Source organism: Amphimedon queenslandica, unplaced genomic scaffold, assembly GCF_000090795.2.
Source record: "Amphimedon queenslandica unplaced genomic scaffold, v1.1 AMPQUscaffold_11830_Cont13862, whole genome shotgun sequence".
Classification (NCBI taxonomy): Eukaryota; Metazoa; Porifera; class Demospongiae; order Haplosclerida; family Niphatidae; genus Amphimedon; species Amphimedon queenslandica.
Genome location: NW_003547930.1, coordinates 1 through 12,389, shown reverse-complemented (window position 1 = coordinate 12,389; position 12,389 = coordinate 1). Strand labels below are relative to the sequence as shown.

General features: G+C 36.7%; 1 protein-coding gene across 1 annotated transcript; it reads right to left on the bottom strand.

Moving 5' to 3' along the window:
* Nucleotides 1-9,537: 9,537 nt before the first annotated feature.
* Nucleotides 9,538-12,043, bottom strand: LOC109588826 (uncharacterized). The gene is made up of 5 exons (XM_020004943.1): nt 11,925-12,043; nt 10,241-10,469; nt 10,046-10,195; nt 9,682-9,987; nt 9,538-9,623 (listed from the first exon to the last, which is right to left on the bottom strand). The coding sequence occupies exons 2-5, from the start codon at nt 10,461-10,463 to the stop codon at nt 9,538-9,540; spliced, it is 765 nt and encodes a 254-aa protein (XP_019860502.1). The 5' UTR covers nt 10,464-10,469; nt 11,925-12,043.
* Nucleotides 12,044-12,389: the final 346 nt, after the last annotated feature.

The following is a 12,389-nucleotide window of genomic DNA, read 5'->3' as shown; positions in this document are numbered from 1 at the left end:
TAAATGTTCTTAATGTAAGGAGTGGTATCACGTAGAGTGTGAACAAATACCAGAAGATGTTTGGACTGATAAGGACTACGTTTGGTCATGTAATTGTTGTAAAAGTTGCATGAAGACAATTATTGTGCGATAATGAAATGTATTATTATTATTATTATTAATACTGAGTGCTAAGTAAATTTTCCTTATCAAAATAGTCTATATGTGCATAATATTATGATCCTAGGATAAAATATTTCAGATACAATTTGTCCTAGGACAAAAATATTTCATATATTATTTTGTCCTAGGACAAAAAAATTAGTCCTATGGTAGGACAATAAAAGCTTGCCTAGGACAAAATATTTCTGAAAAATTTTGTCCTAGGACAAAATATTTCTGAAAGATTTTGTCCTAGGATAAAATATTTTGTCTCATGGGACAAAATTTGGGTGGGACAGATTTTTCTGTGACAGAACAACTTGGGACACTGAGTTGAATTTGCCCAGGAGGCGTGACACGTCCAGCCCTGTAGGTGTGGCTGTTTAATCTTTGATGATCTTGGTCGCCTCTTGTCTCAGTTTCCTAATCTTGTGACCAGGTAGCTTTAGCTCCATGGTCCGTGAATCTACCACCATCCCAAGAAATTCTATCTCCTGGGTTGGTGTAGTAACCGTCTTTTCTGAGTCGATTATGAACCTCAGATTCTCTAATAGATATGTAAGACCTTCTGTATGGTTCCGTGCCATCTCCTCCGTCTCTGCCAAGGTGAGAATGTCGTCTATATATGCCACAAGTCTCACCCCCAGCTCGTTGAGCAGGGTTATTGCTGGATTCAGGGTCTTGGTAAAGAACCAGGGAGCACAAGACAGGCCGAAAGGCAGGCATGTGAATTGGTAAAGAGGGTCTTGTATGGAGAAGCGTAGCGCTTGTCTGATGGAACTTTGGATGGGGATTGTGAAGTAAGCGTCCTTCAGATCCAGCTTGGTCATCCAATTGTTCCTTCTGAGCAGGTCTCTGAGTGTATGTAGTCCCTCCATCTTGAAGTGTTGAGGGGCTACAAACTCATTGAGACTCTATAGGCTTATCACTGGCCTCATTCCACCGTCCTTTTTGGAGACTAGGAAGAGGCTCGAGTAAAACCCTTTGTCTGCTTTCCGAGGAGCTAGTTCTTCTATTGCTCCCTTGGATAGCAGCTTTTGCACTTCCTCCTGTAAGAGGCTCTGCTCTGGTGAAGTCAGTGCCACTCCCCATTGTGGAGGTGGCCTTTCCGTGGGTTCTGAGAGGAACTCTATCCTGTAACCCTGGACAGTGTTGAGTACCCAGTCCTCTTGGGTTACTCTTCGCTAATTTGCATGGAATAATGCTAATCTCCCTGCAATAGTCTGGCTCTGTGTGTCTACCACCTGCAGTGGTAAGATCCCCCTTTTGACCAATATATTTTTTTATACTCTAGTAACAAATGGCATGTGTGCGTGCACTCATTAGTTGGTCTTTGGAAGGAGTTACTTGCGTGTCAACAGGGCTGCTTGCCCTTTTTTGACCAATAAGATTTCCCTCCTCAGTTTGTCGAGCCACCTCCTCTTTGGGGGACAGTGGGACGGCTCCATCGAAAAAACTGTTTGTTTTGAGGGGGTTTAAAAGAGGAAAGAATCTTTAAAGACTCTGCTCTGTTCTTTATTTTGGGTTCAAAGTCCTTCCCAAACAGGTATGGGGCAGCATTGGAGAATATACCCTCCTCCGCAAGATCTTGGATCTTAGGGTTGATCGCTTTCAAGATTTTCCTTCTTCTCAAACGAGATACTTGAGCAGAAGCATTGCCCAGTAGCTGGATTGCAGTAGTCAGCGCAGCCTTGAACTGCTTGGTAGACAGCTCCTCCCAATCCTGTTTGATGTCCTTCAGCATAGCCAGAAGGGGAGCAGCTGGATCATGTATAAAAGCTTGCAGGCAGCCATCTGTATCCTTGGCTTTCTTCTTTACAGCTGTAGATTTGAACACTGAATCCAGCCTCTTTGTGAAAAAAAACCACCACTGCCGACTTGCTGTGCTCTGACAGCTTGGCAGGGTTTGACAAGGCATCATTCATCTCGTCCCAGTTTCTTACTTGGCAACTGGGGGACGGTGATCGGCACCTATCCGCCCAGCAAGAACCCGAGTTTTCTGCACTCAGTTCTTCCAGTGCTTTAACTCGACTCTCCATCGAGGAGAGCGAGGACTGGATCTTGCCCAGTTGCAGCATGACGCTGTCGTGGGCAGCCAAGTTAGAGACACTGTTGGCGCTCTGGCCAATGGTGTCTCTATCCTCACCAAGGTCGGGTAGTGAGCTCTGCTCATCCCCGTCCTTGGTAAAACATAAAAAATGGAAGAGGGAATTCTGTCCCTGTCCATCCAACATCTCATGTTGGGAGTCATAGTCTTCCTCAGAACTAGAATCCGACATAACGATCAGTAGACATAAAACGATTAAAATAAACAATAGCTTGTCTTCTAGAGTTAGAAAAAAGGCCAACGTGGTCACATCGGTTTGGGGGTTATATAGAACCTTGAGACCCCACCTATAGGTGGAGTGAGTTACCGCAAACATTTCAATTTTACTACAAACTGACTAAAATTTTAGGAAACTAGGCCAAACACCATTGATATGTGAGACTGAGCCTTCTCAAATATAAATATGATACAGCATTAAAGTATTTTAAAATACAACAAACAAAATACTATGTACCTTAATGCTGAAAATTAAAGTTTATGACATACAACATTTTAATTATAAACACATATACACAATAAATGAAGACTATCACTTTAGTTATTATTAATAAACATAATTTGCAATTGTAAAAATGAATACAAAAATTCATTAGCAAATTAAAAGCATTTGCATTTGTAACTTACTACATGTGCAATTGCTGTTTTTGCACAGTATTTTTAAAAACTTTTATTGACCAAAATCTTAGCTCATAATTTGATCACTTGACCAAAATGATGTTTTGTTTTACCTCCTATTGTCCAAAAAATTTTTCACTGATACCGTATAGCCCAAAAGTTTTTAGGGCTATAAATTTGGAAAATTTGGCAATTTTTGAAGATTCACAAAAATTGTAAAAACACCAAAAATCAAATTATTAGGGCACAAGATGGCAAATGGTATAAATTTGCAAAAATTAAATCTGCAAAATAGATTTCAAAGCAAATTTGCAAAATTTACAGCCTTCAAAAATTTGCAATATATAGCATGAGCTTTCATAATACTATATTATAGCTGAAAACTTTAAAAAAATTTTGTGGTTTAGGCCTGAAATGCAAATTTTTTTAATTGCCAATTTCCTGTAGAGGGTTTAATTAAGTAACAGTGACACATATATCTTAAAATAAACATGGCAAAATTGAGCATTTTTTACTGAAAAAAGCTAGGCCCATACAACAGTTGTCACTTAATACAACATTGTCGTTCTCTAAAGGAGAGCAGTTTTCATACTTGGAAGAATAAGTACAAAAATCACTGAAAAGGTCATGATAAAGTCATCAAGATGCTTCCAATGAAGAAGACAGATCACCTATTCTCAGTGATGTGCATGCAGGTATTTGTACTTTAAAAAAGTACATTACAAGCTAATTTTTCATTATAATTACTTCAATAGCCATATTCTGTTCCATGGATATTGTCAAACATCATACGATAGTAACCTTCTTCACTGCAAACGCAGATGCATCTCAATACCTAAAAGCTGGGCAAAGTATTTTATAAATTGTATAAATTTTATTAAGTGTGGGCAAGTACAGTAGCAAAAGTCTGACACATAAAGGAAAAAGCTATTGAACAAGATAGTTCATCTGGAAGCAAAGAGCAAGCTCCGAGTCATTATGGCAAGAAAGCAAAGTCTAGCATTTGTAGTGACTGCTGCAAAAAGGTGGGACACATGATAAAGGACTCTCATGAGCAATTAAAGAATGAGAAAGAAAAGAAACCAGTTCAACCTCAACTAAGTGGATTGAAAGAAAAATGAGCTAATGTGAGTCTCTTAGCTACATATGCTTTAGCCACTAGTAGACTAAATCAGAGAAACAGCTGGATTGTAGACCCTGTCACATATGTTGTAACAAGGTGTTTGATGGATGAGTTCAGTAGAAATAACTCTTAATTACACTCCTTGTCTGCCACCATGTTAGCCCACTATTAGCCAGTTTTTGTCTTTTCTACTAAATCTGAGGGATTATTGGGATATTTTTTACAGTTTGCATCTTGTGGTAAGTATTGTATTTATCACTTACTGTTGTAAAATAAGCTTCTATTGGATTGGCTATACAATAGTTATGCTATACACAAAAATTTCTACTCATTTTTTGCCTTGTCTCACTTTGGAATTGATGCTGTTACCAGGGGCGGATCCAGGGGGAAATTAGGAATGGTTTCCTGAAGGAGAATAGACACTGTCTGACTCTCATCAGGGTCTATCAGTAATGTATTATAGAACTGAAACTAACCTGTAACTCTTAGGACCTTACAAAAGCTATCTAATCTTAACTGCCCAGCAGCTGGATGTTTTCTTTTCATAGCCATCTTTAAACTAACAATGCAACGCCACGCCCAACCACGTGTTGTCTATTTTAAATAGTTTCCTGAAACCTTGGAAATCCCCCTGGATCCGCCTCTGGTTACAACGAGGGGTTCGCAACGGGACGAAAATCTCTACGAGATTACAAAAATTACCAGTATTACCAATTGATTACTGGATTACCAGGAGAATTCCAAGATTATGAGTGGATTACCAAGATTATAGGTAGATTCTTTGGATTACCAGGGATTACAAGCTGGATTACTTGGATTACCAAGGATTACAAGCTGGATTACTTGGATTACCAAGGATTACAAGTTGATAGTGCTGGGCGATATATCAAAACTCACGATATTTAATCGATATAATGTGGTATCGATACTTATCAATATCGGAAAAATTTGAAGAAAATATCGATAACGAGGCCACGCCTACAAAATGGTTACATAACCTTAATAAATGGTTAATTAACTATAGGAGTAACATCTCGAAAATTACTAAAATGTATTTTCTTGGAAAGTAGATGAAGTAGCTGAAGTATATGAAGCCAAAGAAGGTTTTTATAATGCTTTTCAATAATAATTGTTCTCAGAAATAGCTTTATTTAGCCATTTTAGTAATATTAAAGTTAATGGGTGTGGCTTAATAACTTATCGATAAAAAATATCGATATCCTCATTTTTAGGCAATATCGTATCATATCGTATCGTTTCAAAATTTTCAATATCGCCCAGCACTACAAGTTGATTAATTTGGTTTTGAGCCACACCTTATTAATTAATAATGGGTGTGGTTTTAATAACTTTTTATAAAACCAAGGGGTGGGGTTTTAATTTTGGATACTCAAAATTATTATTAGGATTTTTCAGTAAATTTGTTAAATCCTGGATTACAGATTACTGAATTCTTCCAAGATTACTGGATTATTCCAAGATTATCTTTTGGATTACTGGATTACCAAAGAGTTTCTACGAGATTACAAGCCCGTTGCGAACCCCTCGGGTTACAACCTAAATGGTTCAGCCCGTTGCTTAAGACAAGCTTTATTCTCCACCTTTTGAGACAAAATGACTTGCAGCCTCATACATTTTCGTCTCCTGCTGTTTTGAAGGATTTGTTTGAAATAAAAATTTTAATTTTGTTTAAAGATAATATTGGTATATTAATTGATTCAATGATAATTGTTGCTATTATTTGTTTCTGTTTTTAATAATGGCTATTTTGTTTTTAATTTTGCAGCACTTTACAGTAGTGTAGGTCTATAATTTTTGAATGACTATTCATAACTATTATAATAATAATATGCAGAGTGTGTCACTGTTTCCAATGCCATCAACGTACATGTAGTCTCTAATACCTATGAATAAACTGTCTTCCATCAATGAAGCACAATCTAGTTCTGAAACAGATAATAAGAAAGATCGATGGACAAAGAGATAAAGTTGTTTAAGGCTAATGATGTTCATGATCTTGTTGAATTACTAAAAAAATCATTGAAAGCAAATGAATAATAAAGTATGAAAGCAATGCTGATGGCTTTGTTGAAAAATACAAGGCCAAAATATAGTAGCTCAAGGGTTTTCTTGATCTCATGGATGAGACTATGACAAGAGGTTTTGTTCACTTCTTCCTTTGAGTCAATTGGTTCTGTCATAGTAGTAGCTGTATAAAATGAACTAATACTTTATCGGATGGATGCTCTTCTGTGTTTCTGAATGAAACTTTAGTGGAAGAAGTATTCATGCAACAGCCAAGGGTTTCAAATCAGAAGGAGAGACACAGCTGGTTTGCAAGCTGAAATGAAGTTTCCATGGATTGAAGCAAGCTCCCAGGTGTTGACAAACACTGCTCTTGATACTTTCCTAAGAGAATTGGGTTTCAATCATTCATCTAGTAATACCTGTCAATACATCAAACTGGTAAAAAGGTGGTTATAGTGGAAGTATGTTCATGAAAATATCATGAACTAGCAAAAGAGCAGAAAAAATAAAGAACATGTTATGTTCAAGTTTTGATATAAAAGATGTGGAAGTTGCAAATTATACTGCTAAGATTATTAAGAGTATTTGAATGAAGGGTACCAAATCAATTGCTATAATAATTAATCCCGCTGTCACATTATATTTAAAACTCAAGGAGATGAATTAACAAATGTAAATTCATACCAGTCAGCAGTAGGTAGTCTCCAATATCTCTCCACAATGACATGCCTTGATATCACATAAATCGTCTCTAATGTGAATAAATTTCTATATACATGTAAGCCCACAAAAAAGTACTGGACAGCAGTGAAGAAAATAATAGGGTATGTAAAGAGAACTATAAATTATAGCCTACATAAAGTATTCCTTGTCAAAAGTTATTAGCTACTCTGGTTCAGTTTTTTGCTGGAGATCAAAATGAATGCAAATCAACACCAGAGTAATCAATTTGGTAACACTAGAATTAGCTGAAAAAGCAAGAAACAAACAAGTACTGCTTTATCCACAGCAGCAGTAAAATATATACATGTAGCTCTGTCTCAAGTAGCTCAAGAGGCAATATGGCTTAGGCAACTATCCTCAGATCCCCAAGTAAACGTTATAACACCCCCACTAGGGATACATTGCATTTGTATGACCGAGCCCGAGGGTGAGGTCATACAAATTTGATGTATCCCGCAGCGGGGGTGTTATCAACATATTTGTGTGATAATGAGTGGGCGTATCAAAGGCGCGCACCAATGCGCATGCTCAGTAGCACTACACCACGTGGTAAAATGAAAGCAATGGAGGACAGGAGGCTCAGAAAAAGGTACTTTATCAATAGATTTAGGCTTTAGGTTGACATATCTAATCTATTTTCAGGCTATAGTATCTGGAAGAGTATAATCTAGGTCAGGAACAGAAATCCCGCGCTTCCTAAAGGGCCCGTGTATCGATCTTACCTCCCCTGGCCATCTTATTTAGCCATTCAGGTTGAGACAACCATTGATTTGAACACAAAAGGAGAGCAGTGAACTCTACCTGCATAGATTATTGGTCTGTGCCTCGATCTAAAGTCGTCTGGACTCCGGAAACTTCCTATTTCCTGGCTTTGTACCTGTCGGTTCCCACCGCGAGCTCCCAGACCAATGCCCAGACTTCATTGACAGTTGAATTGAATTCCAGCTTATTTAGCTGTCCAATATGTTGCTTTGTATATTTATTTTATAAAAAATTTTCTGTCAAAACCACAGGGATACAAATAAAACCACAGGGATACATCACATTTGTAGCATAGGCGGTGCCTTTGATATGCCCACTTACTATTATACAATGTTTACTTGTAGAACTATATGAGGATAAGCAACTTGTAGGAATTAGCATAGGGCAATTCTCAGCACATAGAATAGAAATAAAGCATCATTTCATTTATGAGGGAATTAATAAGCTGATATGTTAACAAAAGGTTTAAGAAAAGAGAAATAGAGGATATGCGTGCTAAGTATATTCATAGCTTTTAAGTACCGTATATCCAACCCACACAGTAAATTGGCCGCCATGTTGGACGTCAAGTTTATTAAGAGTTCAATGGGGGAAAACACATTTTCTTGCCTTGCTACGTTCTTGAGGCCTTTTTCGGAAGCTTAGAAAGCATACTGAGGATCTAATGGGGTCTAGTAGTCACCTGAAAGATTGCTATCAAGAAATACAGAGCGGTTTTCTGGTACCAAGCCTTTTTCTATCATTTCTCCATTGCTGCCAATGGAAAGTTGACGTCCAACGAACTAATTTTTTTTCTTGAAAGTTATTACGGTATGCAATGAATACATTTATTTTGCAATGAATATACTTAGCACGCATATCCTCTATTTGTTTGTGTAAATTGAGAGCTAGCAGGAATGGCACAATGATTTGACAGTGACTAATATGTATGCACTGTTAAATGATTATTAGTGCCTTTGATTGTATTCATGTGGTTTGTGCTCTGTAATCTACATGAATAGTGTTTATTTGTTTTGTACTAGTATTATAATTGCCATTTCTCCTTTTGATTCAGTTCCCTGTGATTCTTCTCCCTCTAAATTTACTCGTAAGATAACCAGTTCATTTATAGCAGCTATTTGCTTACTCTTTGCTTCAGACTTTCACATTGTGTGTTGAAATAATGACATTAATATGCAGGAGCCAGGTTAGCAACAAAGATAAAGCAGCAAGTTCCAGAAGCAGTCTCACTTCATTGTTTTGCAAAGTTTACAGGATGCAGGGTGCCACCTTCCACTTCTTTGTAATAGACAAGATGGTATAAAATTAAGACAAGGTCTTGTTCTTTACATTAATAAAATCTTTGATGCAAGTTGAAGCTGCATAGTAAACTAAACAGTGCATGTATTTTCCATTTTTCCAGAGTATTTTAGGAAGCACTTAGAGTCTATTTTTTTCATTTTTCCAGAAAGCCTAATTACTAGTGGTATAGCCATGCAGGGTCTTGATACCCAGGGTCAGAAGAAACATGTGGCAAAGCTGAAAACTTTTGTGCTAATATCATGATATTTATGACCGTCATTATCTATTAAAGTTGTTAAAATTGCTGCATTGAAGTAGTCTGCACAAGATTGCTGACCTGGGGGTGAAGCCCCCAGGTCATTCCTATAATTGATTTACTGCTGCACTATCTACATTATATATTAATAAGCCTTAGCAACCACCCACCCACATTCTTTACGTAAGTTGGTGTGGCCATGACAAACAAAATGGCAGCTTACACACAGGACAAAGTCATGAGCTTTCGAGCAGCAAGAGAACATAGAGATACTGTCTAAAGACTTCTTGAAAAGCATTTGCAAGTAGAGAGAACCTCTATAAGGCTTAATAAGTACCCAGATATGAATGCAAGGTGGTGAAATCAATTATAGGAATATTTTTACACTGTTATGCTTGTTTCAATTTTTAGTGGAGATTCCGAAAATAATATTAATAACAATCATATTAGGGAAATTCATTTTTATTGAATAGTAACAATTTATAATTGATCTTTCAATTGCTAATTAATTTGATCTGACCATGCCTGGGTGTAGCTAAACCACTGTAGTGGAGTCGTTACAATATAGGCATAACAAACATGGGTGCCTATATTACACACTTGTATATAGAGACAATGCATATCATTTACATGTCATAGACTCACCTAGATTTTGCAACATAGATTTTGCAAGATCTTCTAGACTTCTGGAGTGTTGATTTATCAGTACTTCACAAAAAGTAATTAGATACTGTCTAGAACGAAGAGAATCTTCCAAACCTCCCAAACCTTCCAGTTGTCCTTCAACAGCAGCGATTAGTTTGCTAGCTTTAGTGTAAGGTTCTGCAGTTACATGCATTTCATTTTTGGCTTGTTGTGGTATCAGTTCCTTGGCATACAATTCATCAGCTATTTTTACAATATTAGCAGACATTGCAGCAATAAGTTTTGCTGATTTACGCTTCAGTATATCTAAAATGGAAAAAGTTTCACATATGTTCAGTTGGACTAATATAAATACACTATTTACCAGTTGCACATGGTCCCGGATTGAGTTCAATATCTCCTGCTAAAAGGAGAAGTAGAAAAACAATAAGATGATAACAAACATTCTGATTAGATTCAGTGTATATTTCTAAATACAAAGTTGTAGACTGTTGTACATTTACTTCATTGACACCTATCAAAATGCAAATAAATTACATAGGAATGAAGATTGCTATACCTTTGGATAGGCTCAGGTTATATAACAACTGATTCATCAAAAATGCAGCGAAAAAAATAATTAAAACACAAAGAAGCAACATTTTTGAGAGTCTTCGCATTTTTTCTTTCTTTGGCTCTATAGATCTGCATGAGTACTGGGAAGCTTTAGCTGGTCTACCAGAAGCAGCTTGGCAACAGTTCCATAAGCCAATCCTGGCTCTCCAATGAGAGAGATCAATCATCTCACACTAAAAGATCATAATAATATGTTGTAACCAACAATAATTTGTTAACAATAAAAAAATGTGCGTAATAATTGCAAAATAATAGTTACTGATGTTATACCGTACTCGACTACTCGCCCTGATTAACACACCCTTCTAATTATTACACTTCTATACACACACACACAGCTTCCACTATAAAAACTTTTGATTAAGTGCACCTCCTGGTCAAGATTTTAGAGGTTCATTAATTGTAATTAGAAAGTCACATATTGTTTACAGGTGTATTGTGTACTTTGCTATGCACCTCTCTAAACAAGCACCTCCTGCCTCCTGGAGCATTTCATAAATGTTCCTATCTATCAAGAGGCCAAGGTGCGTTAATTGGAGTGAGTACAGTATCAATAAAAGATGTACATGTATGTATATAGTGTATTGTACTCTGTCTAAAGTACAGGCTTTCATAAAAAAGGAGTAATAAAAGGCTAAAGAGTGAAAGTTAGTTATACCGTACAACATAATTCATTGGCAGAGAATTAACATTGGTGACAGGTGGTTCTAGTGAAGAAATCGCCAATATCAAATCTGCCATTTTGTTTCAATCTGAGCATGCTCAATGGCACATGGCACAAAATTGCCAATATAAAATTCACCAAATATTACTCACACATAAGGTAGTTTAGACAGAACTTACAGAAGTGGCTTCAAATGTGGTTGTGTGTTATTATAAAATAATAACCCAGTGATTGCAGGTGCAAACTTCTCAATGATAAACAACATTGCAGTAAAAATCAATTTCTGCAATACCTCATTACCTATGACACATACACTGTACAATGTATACTGGCCCTTAAAATTTTAAATGCTCCAAAATTACCTACTATATAGCACAGTAAGCACTATAACACTGTATTAAGATTTGCAAACTGATAATACAAGTTAGCCACTAGGCCTACATGCACATGATAATGACACATCAAAACCAAGTGTTTGTTAAAAGCATACTGAGATTTGTACAGTTCACAAAATTGTCCTCATTGGCATGCACATTGTCTTAGCTCTTAGTACAACGAGTACGAAAGTTTTTTAAGGCAAGATAATTTGTTATTCCCTTTATAGTAATGGTTACTTTAAAATCACATGATCAAGTACCGCATGGTTCTTTGACAGAAGTTTTTTAGCCCAGGCTAATTAATTCATAAAACTAAAGGAACATGACACCTTGATGCTTACACTAACATTGTGCATTATAACAAGAGTGGATAATTCAGATCAATGTCTGCCATTATAGCTCAGTCATTAGTTACCATGATTGTACATGTATATTTGCATAATAGATTGGTCATAGAAAAATATAGCACTGTAATTACTGTAATATCATTTATTAACATTCACACTTTGTTGTACAGTGCACAAGATTACATTTTTACAACAAGAAAAAGGTTATTTCTATCGTATGAGGTATCAGTGGTTACTTACGAGTGATCTTGTTCCACACAGCCTTGATTATTAGTGGAAAGTTTTTATTCTCTTTTGAAACCTGAGGCAATTACAACAGAGAGAACTACTGAGGCATTTACCCAGAAACCAGGCCGGTCTACAGCAAAATTGGGAGGGGGCGGGGGCGGGCATGTCACGCAGTGCAGTGCAGGCCTGAGACCCTCCCCTTGGCTTAGCCTGTCCTTAGTTGTATCACAACATGCTGGATGACTGCAAATGCATTGCATAAAATTACATAGCTCAGAGGTATGCCCTCCTTGCAGACTCCTTAAATACTGATGTGTTTAACCCTAAATATCATGAAATAACATGAACATGTATACTATTTTATTTAATGAAATTGTACTAATTTGTAGTAATGGTAAGCTTATACCAGTAGTACACAATTTCATGCTTCTAAGTGCTTGCCCTGACTGTGCATAAATAAATGAATGAGTATAATTT

Coding starts and splice junctions, on each gene's coding strand:
- LOC109588826 (XM_020004943.1), bottom strand. CDS start 10,463: ATGATTGATCTCTCTCATTGGAGAGCCAGGATTGGCTTATGGAACTGT. Junction 10,196..10,240: donor TAACCTGAGCCTATCCAAAG/GTATAGCAATCT, acceptor GCATTTTGATAG/GTGTCAATGAAGTAAATGTA. Junction 9,624..9,681: donor ATCTATGTTGCAAAATCTAG/GTGAGTCTATGA, acceptor TGTGTAATATAG/GCACCCATGTTTGTTATGCC.